This window comes from Tinamus guttatus, unplaced genomic scaffold (assembly GCF_059628265.1).
Source record: "Tinamus guttatus ecotype Peru unplaced genomic scaffold, ASM5962826v1 Tinamus_guttatus_pri_ptg000079l, whole genome shotgun sequence".
In the NCBI taxonomy this organism is placed as follows: domain Eukaryota; kingdom Metazoa; phylum Chordata; class Aves; order Tinamiformes; family Tinamidae; genus Tinamus; species Tinamus guttatus.
In genome coordinates this window covers 2,388,140-2,407,213 of record NW_028288613.1, presented here as the reverse complement: position 1 = coordinate 2,407,213, position 19,074 = coordinate 2,388,140, and the positions used below count along the sequence as shown (strand labels likewise).

General features: G+C 44.4%; 1 protein-coding gene across 1 annotated transcript in view; it reads right to left on the bottom strand.

Annotated features, from left to right (window-relative positions):
• ADAM12 (ADAM metallopeptidase domain 12) overlaps positions 1 to 19,074 on the bottom strand; it is a 164,039-nt gene that overhangs the window by 64,387 nt on the left and 80,578 nt on the right. The window contains exons 5-6 of the mRNA XM_088520011.1: positions 8,213 to 8,291; positions 5,170 to 5,246 (exon numbers count right to left, since the gene is read on the bottom strand). Coding sequence (XP_088376137.1) covers positions 5,170 to 5,246; positions 8,213 to 8,291 — 156 coding nt within the window. The remainder of the gene's footprint in view (positions 1 to 5,169; positions 5,247 to 8,212; positions 8,292 to 19,074) is intronic.

Below are 19,074 nucleotides of genomic sequence, written 5' to 3'. Positions count from 1 at the left end.
CAACACACAGGTAGGTGTGTTAATCCTTCCTCTGTGCAAGACAGGTTTGTCCAGAGTGCATAAAGGTCTGCAATTTTGATGCCTGGAATTTAAGCAGGGAGTTGCTTGAATTGAAAGTGATAATGCAATCCCATGTCCAGCATTTGGGAGGCGAGAAACACTAATTGTGTTATCAGCAGAGGTGTTGTATGTGAACCCAGTCTGCAGGGTGGCAAGGCAGAATAGAGGAAAATGAAGGAGGAAAGAGATTCTGGCATCAATGCCAATTTAGTGAGTATATTTTATAGCAGTAAATGGCATAACGGTGAAAGAAACCTTGATTCTAAATTGCATATCATATTATGGCTTGTAAAAAGCTTTTTCAAGCTGCAAAATGTACGGAAAAAAAATGTCACTTTTCATTGTTAGTAAGTGCTGACAGGACCCTGACCTGTCGGGAAAGGGGCAGGCTCAAAGAGCCGCGTAAGGACCGGTTCTGACCTCGGGTTGCACCAAACAAAGCCCGGCCACAGATCAAAGTGATGCAGGAGCTGCTGACGGGGGGAACGAGGAGCACAGAGGAGCCGGGCAACCCCAGGGGCCAAATCTCACTGCCATGAAACCCAAGAACCCCGGGCAGTTCACAAACCGTGCGAGCTATTTGCATGAACTAAAAGCTCTTCGGAAAGTATGGAGAAAAAGCACATATCCAAACCCTTGCTATTCTCAGCTGGGATTTTCACATAACCTCTTTTTGGATAGAATCAGCCCTTCTGTGAGGAAGCCACGCTTGAGGAGTTATGAGGAATTTCATTTTATTCTCACTGGTTTCCTACTTCCATTTCTTTTTTTAAACAGTTGATGTCTGAACTGTCATAATTAAATCCCTGCTTCAGCAGTCGAGGACGCGGCGAGTTCAGCCAAGCCATTTGACAAATGGGTGGTTCAAACGTTGTCAGCCTTGTGCAGCACAGCCACGTAATGCCTTAAAAATCACAGTTCTCAGTTCTGTGGCCTTCCAGCCTTCACTCTCTTCTTGGACTCAGCTCCTTTCAGTTGCAGATGCAGTTGGGCAGGACTGGGTAGTTTTTGCACGTGTGACTGTGCTGATTAGCTGGCAATTAGGTAACTCACAGAGATCTTATGATTTTCTGGAGCATTTAGGAATTTTGGTAAGAAATGGCTTCCTGGCAGGCCTCTGTCCTTAATCCACCATGGATCTTCTGAGAACCTCTCACCACCTGGGAGGTCCCTGCTACCTGCCAACCCTGGAGCTACAGCAACAGAGTTTGTGCTCTTCCTTAGGCTGTAATTGGTATGTATATGTTACCCTGTGTGTGTGCAGAGAAAGAAACAGGGCAAAAAGCACTCAGGTGAATACAAATTTATGACCGAAGAAGCGTATGGGATGGCCAGAGGCCAAAATTATATATGGAAGATGCACCTATGCACTAATAAACCTGAAGAGCCTCTGAGCTAGATAAACAGAAGGGTATTTGCACAGAACAGGAAGGAAATGACTTTGTTGTATTTTCACCTTCCTATGCATTTTGACATCCTAATTGGCTTCCTTACCCAGATGGAAGTGCTGGAAATCCTGATTATCCATTGTTCCCATCTTGTGCATTCGGCATATATTGTGTCCTCCCCGGTGCGCAGCTCTGCCTCCTCCAGGGCAGCAGATTACAGCATGATTACCCTCTCTAACCTGCATTTTAGGCAGCTATCAGTGGCAATCCAACTATTTATGCCATCGTAATCCTGTATGAAGTGAGACATTCTGCTGTTATGTCTGAGAGGATGTGTCACAGCTGGAGTACGTGAGCCTCTGTGTAGAAGAGAAGGGAGTCTGCTTCTCAGTTATCTTTGCATCTCGCCATCTCTATCTGCCTAAAAACCATAAACTAGTCAAACCTGTCTGGGTTTGCATACTTCACACTTTATTCTTCCCTGTAGCTTATGGCAGGCAGACTAATCATGTCATATGCACAAGCTAATAATGCATCTCTAATGCTCAGCCACGTGGCTGGCCTGTCTGTGATCACAGAATCATAGGATCATTACGGTTGGGAAAGACCTTCAGGATCATCAAGGCCATCCCTACCACCACACTGAGGCTCATTCTGGCCAGCAGCGGGTACCTAGGGCAACAGTGCAGGGCCAGAGCAAGCACATGCCTGTCTGGATCCCAGCTCCAACACTGGAGAGTCGGGGGTTTCCCTGCGTTTGAGAGTCTGGGAGAGGCCTCTTCCTACTGCAAACTGCCCTGAATCTACTGATACTTTTGACACTGGCAGCCACCTCTGACAGTGACTTCTACCACTTCAAAAAGTATCCTATGATGCCTCCTCATTCTGGGATTATGGAAAGTACTCAGCAATTGTCCCCCACTTTGCATGACATTAAGTCTAGCTTCGTCATAAGCCCCTATTCCATCGTCTCTTCAAAACTAACAAATCCTAGTCCATTTCCTTTGCTTGGATAAAAGCTGCTCCTATCTTTGATCACCATTTTTGCCTTTCTCTATACCTTTTCTACACACAGTGTTTCCTTTTTGGAGATGGGGATGAGAAAGCAAGAACAGAGTGCAAGATGTGAGTGCAGTATGTATTTATTAAGTGCTAATGGTGTTTTTGTTCTATTCTCTGCTTCTGGCTCAGTAATTCTATGATCCTTTTTGCTTTCTGACCACTGCTGAGCACTCAGGCTTCAGAGCGCTCTGAAACGCGCAGCCCACCTATTCTTTATGAGCAGCTTCATGTGTTTTAATGCTCTCTCCTACCCGGGGGAAGGCTTCCTACCCTCCACACATGGAGCGGTGCCCGAGACGCCCGTCTGCAGGGAGTGGGAGGACACGAGTGCTCCGAGGTTTCAGGGCTTCTTTTCATCAGACGTTTTCAAGGCACTTGAACTCCAGCCTCCCTCAAGCGCCACCCGAGGTAGGTAAGATTCACTGAACGAATTCACAGATGGAGAAACTGAGCCTGAACAAGGCGGAGGGATTCGTCCAGTCAGCTTGGAAGTTGTCCCAAAGCCAGGAACAGAGCGAGACCTAGACGGGTGTCTCCTTCCACAGGCAGCTCCCCTGGGGCTGCCCTCCCTGCGGCTCCTGCCCTCACTCCTTTTGATTTCCCCCTGCATATCAGGTGCCTACAGTTACTCTCCAGACACAGAACGTCGCAGTGTGACTGTTCTATTTTCAAGTCTGTTTTGCACCCTCACAAAGTTTTCTTACACGTAACTACTCTTTCAAGCTCTATGACCAGAAAGTTGCCAGAAAAGCGAGCTGTGAACTAGTCTGCACTGTCCTATTTCTTCTCATATTATTTCAGCCTCAATCACGTGCAGTGATTGCAGATCTTTCCACCAAATTCTCACAGGACATACGGCTACAATAGCATATTGTCAGAAATGTTTTGATGGACGAGCTACACTGTCACCTCTGGGCCTGACTCCGAAAGGTGCTTAGAGCTCTCAGGACTTTATTGTGGGTGCTCAGGGTTTCACTCCACCTGCCCTTTCATTCCTAATCACTTTAATGAGAGGGTCTGGACAGCTAGAGGAGCTGACAGGACATTATGTAGCCTTTGAACCGGACATCCCTGGCTCAAATCAAGCACAGATGATGATTGGAAGTTATTACTATTGGCTACCAGGCTGTGAAATGAGTTTTGCAGAGTTAGTCAACAGGCACCTTTATCACAAAACTATTATCACTCGTGGGCACTCGGTGGGGCAGCCTGAGCTGTGTGTGCTGCAGCTAAATGGGCAAGGATACTGAGATGTATCCCCATCCTCCAGGGCTTTCCTCGTGCAAGGAAAACCTGCGCTGGTAGGGAAGCTTGTGAAAGCTTGTACTGACAAAGATGCTGCTGCACTTATTCTGCAGGGAAAGAGACTAGTTGTCAGCTTGTACTTTGGGAATTTATTTGCAATAGTGCCACATGAGAGAAAAATGTCACTGCCAACGTATGTTGCCTTCCATATTCGACTAGCTAATACAGAGAAACAACTCCATGAGCGTAACTCCGGGAGCATAAGGGAACAAGCAAATTCAAAAAGAAAATGCATTAAATGCTGACAAGAGTCTTTTTTGTTGAGAGTTCTTCGTTTTCTATATTGTTCTGGAACAAAACATTGGTTTTGAAACATCAGATGCTGTTTCAGGCAGGGAAAATTCTCCCTGCCTCTGTGGACCTTGCAGCGATGCAATCGCTTTAGTGGTGGTTCAGATACAGACAGCACTGCATAATTTTGGGTTTTTTTGCACACTGTGAGAACGACTGGCTAATGCTGACCATGACAGACCATGTGATGGATTAGTTAGTGGAAGCCTGTGGAAGATGCCAGAGCCATTCCCAAGCACCCACAAAAGCCTCCTCCTTGCTGGACAGCACTACAGCGAGCAGGTCCTGCTGGCTGGTAAAACTGTTCTCTCCCTGCTGCTCTTCGTCCCAGAGCACCCGTTTGAAGGCCTCCATAATGCTCCTAGGCACAAAATGCAAAATCGAGGAAAAAAGGCTCCAGCTACTCATGCTGTTGGCAGATAAATGAAACAAACTCAGAAAAGGTTGAGACAGCTGGAAATCTGACAGGAAAACTGGGTTTTTGAGACAGAACACCCGAGCCAATTTACAGTTAATTACTATGATTTGGAAGAGCTCTGCGAGTAAATACCAGCCTCGGATTGTCCCAGTAAGGAAGATAATTGTTTCCTGAACGGTGTTAGAACGCCACCAGCCCGTTCCTTCCTCAAATGCAGAAGAGATTTTGTCTTCAGCAACGCGAATCTGTTACTGTTCTGCTAGCAAGTAGCTACGATACTAATGTGAAGCATCTTCCCTGTCATGAACACAATTTATTGAGCTCCAAGGGTGCCTTTTGGAAGTAATTTTTCTAATGACAGGTGGAGCAGCAACGAGGACAGGAGAGCCCCGACACACAGCAAGCACCACACTGCCCCAAAGGCATATAGGAACACACGGAGAATCACGGACAGCTCCCACATTGCATCCTCTTTTATGTTATCCTCTTTGAGCTACTACAGGGAGGAATTTTTTTTACACAGATTGCAGCAACACGTGAAAAAATAAACCCATGTTGGTAGACTTTTAAAAGGGCAACCAAAAATGCAACCAGCGCTAGGATGGTTTCTTGAGAAGCTCAAGTATTACTGAAGGACGCACTCACCTGAGTCCAGAGCAGGTGCTGAGACTGACAGAAGAATCAGGGTACCCCTGCACACTGCCGTGGTAATAGCAGTGACCCTAATTAAAAAAGAGAGAAGACATTTCAGCAGGTGAAACCACTCTTAATACCTCATCTTACCATGATTTTCCATAGTTTTTAAAAATATTTTAAAGCAGATTTTTATCTAGGCTACAGTATTCAGAATTAAACCGACAGCATCTTTCCCACCTCCACTAATATTAACCATCCTTAACTGCCCAAAGGATCCTCAGGTGCAAAACCTCAGGGGGATTTTTTTTAAGAGGGTCCATAGTATTTAAAAAGCATGACTGTGATAGCTTTAAATAAAATAATACAGCAAAATGGGTTAAGCTATGGGATATTTTAAAGTCAATAATCAGTACAAATCAAGGGACATGCTTTACTGCTTCCCATAGACTTGTATATTTTTATTAAAGGTAGTTTACATGTGTGCATATCTATAAGAGGTAGCTATGTAAAAAAGGAAGTATAATAAAGCGAGTCCCAATCCTACAGTTTGAATAGACCTCCCAGAGCAAATGAAGGGGAAGAGAAGCACGTTGGAAAGGAAACCTTTTATTGAATTACCCAACTGAATGGCTGCACATTATTAAGAACCAAGAATAAGAGGGTCTTCTATTTTAAGAGGCAACAATCCAATTTCATTTTGTGGCTAGGTTATTGTATTTCCTTAATAATCCACAACGTGCAAAAGGCAGCCACAACAGAGATACTTGCGCAGCACATACACATATCTGTCTGGAATCAAGGTTAATTTTATTGTTGACTAAAGGTTATATTACATTCCCAATTATGGGACTGGCTGGAAAGTAATGACTGTGTCACGTCCAGCGTTTCTTCTCTCGTGGCTCCTCTGAATGCCACCTGGAAACTGAAAACACTGTTGTAAAAGGTTGCTATCTTATTAGTGCAAAGGCAAGTTATCACTCAGGCTTCAGCCTGACAGCCATCTCACCATGCCTTTTTACCACTCGGTTCATTCACACCCATCTAGCTGCATTAATTAACCTTTTCAGTCTTGGGCCATGGTTTTCAGTTACAAAGCCTCACCTGGTGGACTTTGAAAGACCACCTCGGTTTTGTTAAAGAAAGCAATAATCGTGAGAGCGCTGGGGCAAGGGGGAATAATGCAGATACGAATTTTCTGAAAATTAGATTGTACCATGAAAAATACTTCTTTGAAGCATTTCCTATTTTCCAGCATGAGCAACTAAACACAGAACAGCAGCGAGTGATATTCTAAATACAGGTGTCAATGGCTTTTCTCAGTGAATGGACAGTCAGAAACAGGGTAACAGTGGTTACTTTGGGGGATGTTTATGAGCTGTGCTCATAAAGACCCAGTAATACATTATCAAGGACAAAGCTCCCAAAAAAGGGAGGAAATCGTAGCCTGAGCTTTCTTGGGATGAGTGCTTCGGTCACAATTGCTATGGACATCCAAGTTTCCAGCATGAGTACTCTACTTCATTTTATTATCAGTTACAGTCATGCAGTTGGTAACAGAGGAAAAACACCCCCCTGCCCTGAAGTGAACACACACTGATTCTCCTACAGTGACACTGATGCAGCCTGAAAGCATAAATAAAGTAACTTTATTTCTGCCTCTTGAAGTAGGAGTATGGCAGAAAGGCAGTTCAGAGGTTTCCAGAAACCAGTCTGTGCAGTTTCCTACTTAGGCTGTTAAGAACAGCACTGTTTTCTACCATTCCTATTCTGAACAAGACAGGAGCATCCAGCAATGAGAAAACACTGAAAACTCACAAATGCAGAGATATAACAGAGCTTCCTCTTCTGAGTTAAGATGTTATGCATAGAAATACTGCCTTTCACTGACATCAGCACAGCCCATTTTGGATGGGAATGTGGAGCACGATGCTGCTACTGATACAGTCAGTAAATAAATAACATAACAAATACTCCATAGGAGCTGGAACTTCTTAGACAGATAAAAAATAAACTTTGTAATTGAAATCACTTGCTGCATTGTTTTTAATTAAGGCATTCATACTGTCAGAGGACAAAGACTTTACTGCCTTAAAGTGCTTTTATTGTTAAAAAGCAGCTTAAATTATTTATGATAAAAAACATTTTGTGCTGATTTTAACAAGGAGCAGACTACCAAGGGAGATATATCTCTATATAAATACGTATATACTCATATGTGTGGGTTTACATATATGTATGCATGTGTATGAAACAGTCTTTAGATCTATTTAAAAACAATAAACCCAAACACCCTCCTCCTCTAAACCTCAACCATGGCTTCTGCACCTGGAACATCTGCCCTATGAGGAGAGGCTGAGGGAGCTGGGCCTGTTCAGCCTGGAGAAGAGAAGGCTGAGAGGGGACCTGAGCAGTGTCTAGAAGTACCTCAAGGGAGGCAGTGAGGAGGATGGGGCTGGCCTCTTTTCACTGGTGGCCACCGACACAACTAGAGGTAATGGCCACAAACTGAAGCACCAAAAGTTCCACAGGGAATTTTTTAACAGTGAGGGTGCCAGAGCCCTGGAACAGGCTGCCCAGGGAGGTTGTGGAGTCTCCTTCTCTGGAGATCTTCAAACCCGCTTGGACGCAGTCCTGTGCCACGTGCTCTAGGTGACCCTGCGTGTGCAGGGGTTGGACTAGATGACCTCGAGAGGTCCCTTCCAACCTTAAGCATTCTATGATTCTGTGATTCTATGATCTCCACTACAAAAAGCAGATATTCCTTTCTATGGGAACCACGACTTTCGTCCTTAACTGCTCACCAACGGCTGCTTGCAACGTCTTATGAAAATTTAACGGGCATGTTTCTGAGAAGCTGAATAAATCCTACACTTTTTATCAGTCACCTTGTTAAAAGCACCGCAGCTTCCCTTTAAAGTCTCTCCCTAAAAATTCCTGCATGGGATCGCAGCAGCCAGGAAGGCCCCAAAGGCAGCAGAGGCCACGCGGGAGCCGTCCGTCCCGCGGCCCCGGGCCCGGTTGGACGAGGCGGCGCCAGCGCCACAGGCCTTACCGTGCGATTGCGCGCGACGACCACGTCGGTGCCGTCCCCCAGGTAGTGCGTTTCTGTGAAGGTGCTGGCTAACAGGCCCCTAGAAGGCAAACACAGCACCACAGGAGTGTTAGTTCCTTTGCTTTGTCCCTTGGTGCTCCCATGCGAGGTGACAATGGCAGTTTGGCGTTAACGAGGCGGTGACCGCCAGAACTGAGCGTGACATAATGACAAATACAACTTCAAATACTGAAGTGCTAGCACACAAGCTCTACCTGTGTTAATTATAAAAAGACTACACGCTTTCAGACAGTTTTCTCTTCCAAATGAGCGCTGAATGTCAGCACATCTCAGCACTGAAGCTTCCAGGTAATTTTCAACACGTTTCATATTAAATCTGAAGCCTAGACATCAGTAAGGAATGATGGTTTTGGAAAAGGGAAATGCTTTCCCTGTGTTACTCATTTTGCTCTATAAAATGCTGGACTCATCAGCAAGTGACCACCCAAAGACGCGTTTACCTCAAGTGAGTGTAAAGAAGCCCCTTCCACTGACATTCAAGGGAAAACAGGGAGCAAAACCAGGGAGATATTTTCTTCCCATTCACTCCACACTTCCCCTCCCGGCTTGGCAACGACACCAAGAATTTTGACTTGCTATTCCAGGTTTCCGGAAACATCCGGGGAAGGTTTATGTGTGGTAATTACCTGAAGTTTCCCCACGTAGTAAACTCATGGAATGGGGAAAGCAGCCCCTGCTCAGCCCTGTTGAAGCCCTGTTATGCATTTCTTTCTCAGTTACTTCTCTAAAGGGCATTTCTAACAAGGTCAGAAGGAAGAATAAATCCCTACACTGACTCTTAACATGGGAGTTCAGTGACAGCCCTCAGCACAAACATGCTTGATTTTGACAAACACCTTAGTGAAATGGAAAAGCACTGTTTGAAGAAATCAAATCCTAATGTCACTTATTGGAGAGAGAACCTGTCTCTGAAAGCCCGTATTTTAAGGTAGAAGAGAAACAAGGTTAGTGAAACAAGGCAATAAATTAATAAATAAAATGATAAAGACAGACAACCCAACACCATGGATATTCCAGCATAGACTCTCATTTGCCATTTTTCAGACTGTAGGAACTATTAGCTTATTAACAGATACCAGATATCAAAACACAGTGATGTTTGGTGAGTTGTACAACTGGTTCTGGATCTTGGCCATCCACCAAATTGAGAGCAGGGTTTGGTTGCCTAAATCAACCAAACCAAAACAACCCCACAGGCATCTGCTGTCAATGTAATGCCCTAGATATTTCACCAGCCCGCTCTATAGCGATGCCCTGAGCACCTGAGGGTATCTTGGGCAGCACTTGACACCTGTGTTCATCTCACCCCTGGAAAGCCGCCCTGAGATCCATCACGCTCTGTCCACATTCCCAGCCTGCCATTCCCATGCTCAGAAAGAGCAGCTGCTGCCTTAGCTATAACCATTATTTATAGAGCAGCGCGGCTAAGTTCAGTGCTTAGCAGGGGTTCCTTGGCTTTGTAAAGGCAGAAGGCAGGATCCCATTGCTGCTAAAGTTGGTAGAAATTTGCTGTGCACTTATCTGGAGATGGGATTTCACTTCGGATACCAGAGCAATTCTTATTTAATGGGACAAAAGACAGGCGAAGGGAGAGGGTAACAGATGTAGCATAAGGGCAAAGCGATTGAGCAATAAATTTGGTTTGTGCTCTGCTATTTGCCGAGTGTTTGACAGCAGTGATGATAAAGGTGACCTTTCTGCTTCTCTTGGCTCTACCCTCGGGCACAAGTCTAGAAAATATTCCATAGATTCATGGATTTTAACACCAGAAGGGAGCGCTGTGACCAGCAATTTGATATCCCATGTCACATAGGTCATTTGCCTTGATTAATCTCTGCTTCTAGTACAATAACTGTGATGGAATGAGACTGTGTTTTCTTAGTTTATACAGTTCTTGTCTTGATTTCCCATGATGAAGAAACTACCGCAATCTTGCTGAGTTTTTACCAGCCAACTACGCCCACTGCACTTATCCAGCTTGAATTTGTCAATGCCCAGTTTCCAGCTGCTGGTTCTCGGTCCCTGCCATTGAGGCTTCACTTTCTTTTGTGTATTTTCAAGGATATTTCTAGATACTAAATAGGAAATACAGCAGCGAAACAAAGCCCTGGTGTTGCTATCATCAGTTCCTCTCTCCAGGACGAAGGGTTGCTCTCTAGTGTGATGGAAATACCAGTTAAATGAAAGAATCCTAGTGAGGCAAAGCGGGGGCTGGCAAGACTGCCAAGATGATGGAGTGCCACTCTTGGACCACTAAATGAAGCAAAAATGCCTTCATGTGGCAGCCAGAGCTGGTTTGGAATCATGGAAACTTCACATACAGCTGAAGGGCTTCTAGGTCACGAGAAGGTTTTTCAGGAATATATATTAACGCTATTGAGCTTTAATAACTAAGACGTTCTTGCAATGGCTTCTGTCTGCTTTTGTGCCACTGGGTGCTAGTGCTAGTTTGGGAGCAAGCCAGAAGAAAGGTTTTCTCTGCATTGTAGGGGTTGGGGACCTATACGAGACAGGCCACCAGGGACTCAACAAACAATTTCTGGCAGGAAAAGAAGCTGTTATCCCACTTTCAAAATGTCTAATATCTTAAAAGCTATGTAGCAGAATAAGCATGTAGCACTAGTGCCTGGGGACGGCAAGTCATGTAAAGACATTGCTTGAAAGGTTACCAAAGTAAGTGCAGCAAGCACTCAGATTCCACCACTAAGAGGGATGCTCTTCAGCTCCAAATTACGGTAATAATGTTTAACATTTTGAACAACAAATTCACCATATGTATCTGTTAGGTAATTTAATTTCCTCCCTCAAAAAGATGTGTAACATATTAAATTGATTTACATTTCTGTTTCTGACTCACAGTAAAGGAGATTAATAGATGAAAGTAAATTAATTTAGATGGCAAGCTACTTAACCTAATTGGATCAATGTAATTTTTAAAGAGCAGGGATCAAAATAACATTAATATATCATACTGCAATTCATCACCACGTCTGGAGTTGTCAGCTAGAGCTCAGCAGTGTCAGACCATTATCCTCTTTTTGCACTGCTTGAAGCAGTGGAAACAAATGCCCCCAGGAACTGCACCAACTGCTGGATAAGAGTTTAAAAAATCAGTTAAAGGAATACCACAATTTTCTATTTAATTCTTTCAAGACGCAAAAGTGGGATTCTTGAGTTCAACTAACTTAGGTATTTAGACACTACGTTGGCCAGTATCATAGATCAGTCTGTGTTTCCAAGAGTGGAATAACAGGGAGAAGCTTCTAAGGCCCCGGATACAAGTTTTACCGGCACTGATCTCTGACAGGTAGAGCACAGGCTTCCTCCTCTGCCATAAATCAGCCCCGGGCTTTCCTGTCAAACTGCCTCCACTCGCCCAAGCCCCAGGGAACACGATGAGCAGTGTTTAAACTTCCAACCCTTCCCGGCCTCTCCATGCTGTGGAGTCTTGGGTGGTTTGCTCAGGAGGAGGGAAATATCCTGCTTTAATACATCAGGCTCTTTACTCAATCCACTTAATACCAGGAATGGTAATTTAACACACTGCCTCTTACTTACAAATGAGAAAATCACTCTGCGTTCTCCAAGTGCCAATATATTATTTCAAAAGGTTATAATGATACTTCATCACCCAGGGAGTGTCAGAAAGATGGAGTCACAGGAGCTGGAGATGGGAAAAATCCAGTGGATCATGCAGGCTGCCTCCCTGAAAGCCAAGTGTGCTGGAGATCAAATTAGTTTTCGTCTCGTCTACTTTCAAACATCAAAGGCGGCGCTGAGTCCACCACTTTCCAAGGGAGATTACTTTGCATTCTAACAGATGTTGCTGTCACGACGCATTTCCCGAAACTCAGCCTTTCTTTAATTTCTCCTAGTTGCACTTCTTTTACTAGCTGAAACACTTACTTTTTCCCCTTGGTACATGGATCATTCAAATGGGTGCAGATTATTATCAAATTCTCCCTTCACCGACCATTGCCAAGTACAGCATATCAGGCCGTAAAAATGACAAGATCCCGGTTCATGCTGGTGCTACTCGGGAAAAGCAGGGCCGTTATCGCAGCAGGACGTGGGAGCAGTCACTCGGTGAAGGCTGCGGAGGGCACATCTCTTCCTGGGAGCACCAGAGCCCATGGGGCTGCTTCTTGCTCTGTGAGGGTGAAGCTGGTTTTGGCTGCCCACCTTGCAATAGAGGGATAAGGAAAACGGCTGTTTTTTGTGGAGCCAAAAGGAAATACACGCAGTGGGATCTGCCTCGTGTGATGGAGTCACGCACAGCCATGGGCATCCAAACGTGTTGCCTTACAGCTGGACACGATGATGTCTGCACGGGGTCCGCGCTGCAGCGTGTCCCACCGCGATACAGCGCCCAAGGAGCATGCAGCAACAGCCTGGCCTCTGCCTCGGCGAGGATGGAGAAACCCAGTCTCTCAATGCTCTGAGGGCACCGTCCAGCTGCCCGCGAGTGGCCTAGGGCCTGGGCTGCTCCCGTGCAGGGCCCCGAGCCCTGATGCACCCACTGGAGGCAGCCCCGGCGCCGCCGCCACGGAGCGTCAGCCGGGAGGGCTCTGACACACGGTGAAGCCAAGCGGGAACTGCACAGCTAGCCAGAGCCCGTGTCCCGAAATGGAAACACTCTGAGCCATCTCTGGAAAAAGCTCTACGTTTTCTTTGAAGCCTGGGGTAAGGAGAAAGCAGCGCCGACTCTGAGATGAAGCTTTACAGACATGTGGCATTTTGCTTTTGACATCTGACGTGCCCAGGGACGCTGGGTGCTCTGCATCGGCGCTGAAGGACTGGCAGCGCTGAGATGTGCGCTCAGGTCTGGCTTCTTCAACCCCAAATCCTCATCCTAAAGTTCGGAGATGCAGCCCCCAGCGTTCACTTTAATTCTAGTTTCAAACGCGGTCACATATGCACATCTCTGTTCTAGGGTCCAACATCACAGCGATGCACGCTTTGGTTATAGTATTTCAGAGTAGCTTTTAATGATAGAGAGAAGGTGCTGCAAACCATCTACTGAACTATGGAGAGAAACATTTGCTTTTACACCTCTGGGGTTCGTGCTCTTTATCTGTTCTTTTTGGCTAACCTTTTAGTTTTGACTGAAATTTTCCTGTAGTGACATTACTCCAAGAGCTGCTGCTTTAAGAAGAATATTAAATCTTATGACACAGTGACTATCAACTGCTCTACATACTCTATTAGAGTGTTAATTTCACTAAGAAATGGGTAGAGCAAGGCCTGCCTAGGGGGCTTCCTTTCTCTTCCATGCGTGCCCTGAAGTTCAGGCAGACAACTGACCTTTATTCCTATTTGTTTCTCCTCCTGAATGATCAAGTGTCTGTTTTCTTCCTGCCCGAGTGCTGTCTCTCTCTGTTAAACAAATTCTTATTAAAAGCCCTTTTGCAACCCATTTTAAACCTTGCCTAGGAGTGAGGGAAGAGAGTGGAACGGGATGGCAAACAGGAAAGTCATAAGAAATGTCACTGAAATCTCTGCCTACTGACACCACCACAACCCATTAATTCTCCAGCATCTCCACTCAGGTCATCTTGACCTTTATGCTGGAATTAGTTGCTAGTTCTTCAATTGCTGTATTTCTGCAAAAAATGTATTCAGAGAAATAAACAAGTCTATTAAGCTTGCTGCCTCCGCGGGGCTGGGTTCGGTGCCAGGATCACCCGGAAAAGCTACCCGGCCGGTGGCATTTTCCAGTTTCTCATTACAATGTAAGGAATGAGAGAAGCACGGGTAATGAGTTTTCCATGCACAGGCGCCTGACATCATCTCCCTCACCAAACCACCCCATCTCCTTCAAACGCGCCACATCCTTTCCCCTTGTTTAATTATCTTAAGTGATTTGAAATGCTTTTGGACATGTTCCCGTTGAATGTCTCCACTTCATAAATATCCTAGCTGCTACACTCCAGCGTGTGCCACGGAGGGACGGCAGCGCCATAACTGGAAAACCTGCAAGACTGGAATTTGCAGAGCTTAATTAGCGCCACAGTTTGGAGAAAAAGAGGGGAGCAAAATACAACTATAATAGCTGGGAAATCAGCCAAGCATCCCAAGCATCAATATTAAGGAGATGAAAGTAGCCTGCGGCCTATTTCACATGGACAATTTGAGTTCATCATTCGCTACCTTGCAGCATCCTCCCCAATCGTTTGGACGTGGGAACTCACAAACCCTGTGGCTACGGGAGCCCGGCCTCCCCGCCACGGCCCGGGGATTCTGCCTGGCACAAGCAGAGTGAATGTGCATAAATGCAAACTACGACTGTGTGAGGTATCTGAATATAGAAAATCCCAAGTAACAGCGTGTGCAAATGATTCTGAACAGGGAAAAAGCCACCTCCCTACCCTTGGGTGGGGAGCAAGGGTGGTTACTTGCCAAAACTCTAGCATTTGTTTTTCCTTCTAATACCAAAACATTAATGAAGAGACTACTTGTTAACCAGCATTGCCGTGCAAACACATTCTTCCTTCGAAGAAGATACACCACACGTTTCCTAAGAAAACAGATGGGGAACAAGAAGTTCCCTATCTGAAATGGCGTAGGCTTGGCCAAAATCTTCAGTGTAGCTTTCATGGCATAGTGTTACTTCGCTTGCACTCAGATGGCCATTGAGAGAAGAAGCAAGGAAACCCGTAAGGCACATGTGAAGGAATGAGAGGAAGACACTTCTCTCCGTCTTATACACAATTGGAGAATGCCTAATGAATTATAATCAGGTTGTTTCTGCACCCTGAAAAGGCTACTATCAGCTAAAAAAAGCAATTAATTTGTTAAGTACATGATAATGGTAGGTTAGGTACATGATAAGGTTAGGTTAATCCAGGGTAATGCCTGGAGATGTGTCCACTTTACATGATTGGGACAGCAGGAAATGTTTGAAGACACCGAAGTCTTCATGATGGAGCATGAGCTATTGCTCAGTGTGAACTTTTAAAAAAAACTTATTTGAATCTATAAAAGCATAAGTAGCACAGCTAGAAAGAGTTGGAAACCCTAGGAAAGAAGATTTTTATATGAAAAAGGAGTCCCTGAATGAATTTCTAAAAGGGTTTAATCGAACTGTTTGATTGCCAATAGGCATTTGAACTGAAGAAATGTTTCACCTGGATGTACCTAATTCCTGTCTGGAAAACTCCTGTACAAAAATCTCCAGTGTCTTCAAAAGAAATCTCGGTTACAGTGAGCTCCTCCAGCAGGAGCAGGGACGGCCGCGCTCCCGTCTCCCATCTGGCCCGGACCCACTCGTCTCACACGAGCAGGAAGCGGAGGCGGGAGCGGATTCCCACCGGCGAGCTCGTGTCAACGGCACCAGCTCAGCTACTCCGGAGTTGAGAACAGGATTATCAATTTTCAGCATATCTCAGAATTACCCATGAGAATCCCTCCCTGGGAGTATTTTATACTACCCCTTAGAGCTTCCTAGTAGAGCAGCATAGAAGTTAGCACTGTCCAACAGCAGAAATGATGTTATCAGTTGAGCCCGGCAGTATGCCAAGAAAAGCAGACACCTCCAAATCTGTCGTGTCAGCTAAAGAGGCATCGCAGGGGTTATTGGCTACTCGATATTTGATGGAAACCACAATCTGGTCCATTTGGGCAACACAGGCAGTCTGAGTACTTCAAAATTATTTTTCTGTGTTAGCCACATTAAGTAGTTTTAACTTAGAATAATGGCAGGGGCTGTAAAGCTCTGAATCCACGTGCCAAAAATTAAACATTATGCTGGAAACCACCACTCGACTATTACATCTCCGAAGTATCCATGGCAAAGATCAAAAGTAAAGAGCACTGCTACTCTGCAGGCTGAACCCAGACAAATTTATACAACCCGAGTGCTCGGAATTGGCTTTGGCTAGACTAAAGACTAACACAGCTCCCAAACTTCTGGCTCCCCTTGCATGGATCTGTTCCTCAGCTGACAATACTGTGGTTTCTTATGAAATGCATACTTCCCTTTATAAAACTTCCACTAAAACTTGCACAAGATAATTTACGGGCTTTGTTTAACAAACTTATCTTGCACGCAGAATGCAGATCAGAACTAAATATGCATGCAACACATGTAAAATCCGTAAAATCATGCCTTAAAAGATTCACTAGAAAGCACTGAGATGTTTCAGAAGCTGAGAGGCACGTATCGCAGGCGGCAGACATAATATTTTAATGCATTCTTTCCTAACATCATAGTGCTGTCTTTCACAAAACAAATTCTTTATATTCCCTGTGACACTTCTAGGATGGCATATTTTCATTAAATAGCAAGCTTGGAGATACTGGGCTGGAAAGCTGTCAGAGCCTATTTGAAATGTTTCATTCAATTAAATATGTCATTTGTAGCCAAGTAAAACTATGCTGCTGAACAGATGTCATTGGGCAAATTGTCTGACTATAGTTTCATCTGAACATTTCCAGAGCAGCACAAACCTCCATTCAAAGTGTCCAGGAAAACCAGTGTAACACAGAAAATTTATAAACACAAAAAGTTAAGCCAGTCCAATGAAAAAATCAGAAATTATTAAAAAATAACTAACAAAATATAACTAGTACTGTGGGGTTACAAAAGGCTACATGCAAGCATAAGGTTTTTAGAAAGGTAGATTCTAATATGAATGAAAAATCATTGCGAACCCGGCATTTTTAGACACTTATTGAAAGTTACTTTCTCCCTGTGACCGTTCCTTGCTTTTGCACATGTACCTGCATGTACATTTGCATTTGTACATTTAATTTAAGTGGAGATGTCGGGTGGGATGAGGAGCGCAGAGGTGTGGAGGGAAAGCTCTGCATAGAACACAGGTTTATGTCTCGAGCCTACAAATCCCCCGATTCCCATGCCCGTTTAACACCAAGTAGATAGGAAAGCCATAGGATTGGCCACACAGAGCCAGAGCAGAGGTCCACCTAGTCCTATAGACTGTGTCCAAAAGCAACCAATGGTGGATGCTAGGGAAATAATACAAAAACAGAGCACAAGGCTACACAAGAGGCTACATTTCACCCAAATACTGTCCTTCTCCGGGGTGAGGGACAAGGGAGTTCGCAGGGTGAAGGGATGTGTGGAAGGGATGGGGGTGAAACTTGCCTCTTTATCCCCTTTCTCCTCCTTAGCCCCTTGGCCAGCTCCCTGCTCGCATTCTCCAGGAAGGAAAGGAAGGACGGCCAGGGAAAGCAGGACCCTGAACCAGAAGAGGAAGGGACCAAGGCCAGGGAAGACACGTAGCGATCCCCCTTGGTCTGCACACAGAACCCCGGGGGGAAACCTCACAGCATCAGTGCGCTGAGTTTCCACTTGTTTAGGAAACAGATTTAATGTCAGAAACTCAAGTTTTGCTTTCTTGAACTGCCTCTGCAGGCCCTGGGGTCCACGCTTTCTTCTCACCCACTTCGAGCAAATCCCATTGCACTGAAGTTGCTTAAAATGCACTGCCAGAAAGCGTGGGTGAGATGAGGAGTAGACACCAGACACCATCTTTTAGCAGTTAAAATACAAAACTATAATTTTCTTTACAATTCAAGGAAGTAATTAGCTTATAACAACATTTAACATTTAGTTGCTGACAGAGATATGACACTTATCTTACATAAGTCATTTTAATTATTCCTGCTAACCAAGACCTCAGAAATATTGTGTCGTCGAAGCTAACAATGCCTTTCCAGACATTTTCGCATCTACTGCCATTTGAAAAATTGATGCCTACAGCATCAGCATTTATCAAGCTCATTACAGATTTCATCCAAATGACTACAGATAATTAAAAGTATGCCTCATTTTTATTGTAATGTTTTTCCCCCTAACACTGCAAAGTAATTTTGTTGTTGCTCTGGGTTTTAGGAATTAATGTAAACTCATCTGCTGGAAAATGAAGTTTCAGAATTGTATACACACTATTTATATATACACACACACACACACACACACATATATATAGAAAAGACACAAATGGTATATGCATGCATAACACAAACATATACATTCATACCTACTTGGGGCACTTTCTATGCATTTGAATAGACATTTGAGGTTTTGACTGAGTTTACAATAACTAATGCAATGCCGAGTTTGGCTTGTGTAAGTCATATATTACACATGGAAATCTGCTTCATTCTGGGATCCTTAACAGTACTTCAATTAAGAAATATCCTGTGTGATGAATTTCCCTTGGCACAGCTTTATCTTCAACAGTTTTATATTTTGAAATCACTTTCCAGGTTACTTTGAAACTAAAATTACCCATAAATAGCAATGACATTAAAAACCAATTATAGACACATGCCTTTTTAATGTCTCTATTATAATCCTCATTCTGGTAAATCAGAGAGAGATTATTTAATGACGGAGGGCACACAGAAAATTCTCAGGATTTAATGCTAATATCCACATGAAATACTGCTAGCAAGGGTTCAATGAGGTGCTTCCAGAATGAGGTAGCAAAGTCAAAAACAAAATTATAATGAGTGGAATCTGATACAAATATTAGGAAAAAGACCCATATTTTATAAAAGCCATTTTGCCTGAGCCATTTGGGAGGAAGCAAAGGCTTCCTCCTATTTGCAGAATGAATTCACAGTGAATTCACACTTGAACTCATGTGAATCTTTCACACGTGGATTTGGATTTTACGTGGATTATTTAAGTAATAAATACATTTTAGAGAGTTCCCGCAGCAATGAAAAATGCTCCTCTGGCTGTGTGCATCCGTCAAAGCAGCAGCACCAGCACTAAGGAAGTCAAGCAGGAGAAAAGTTCAGTCTCTCAACAGAGTTAAGACCAGGCTGTG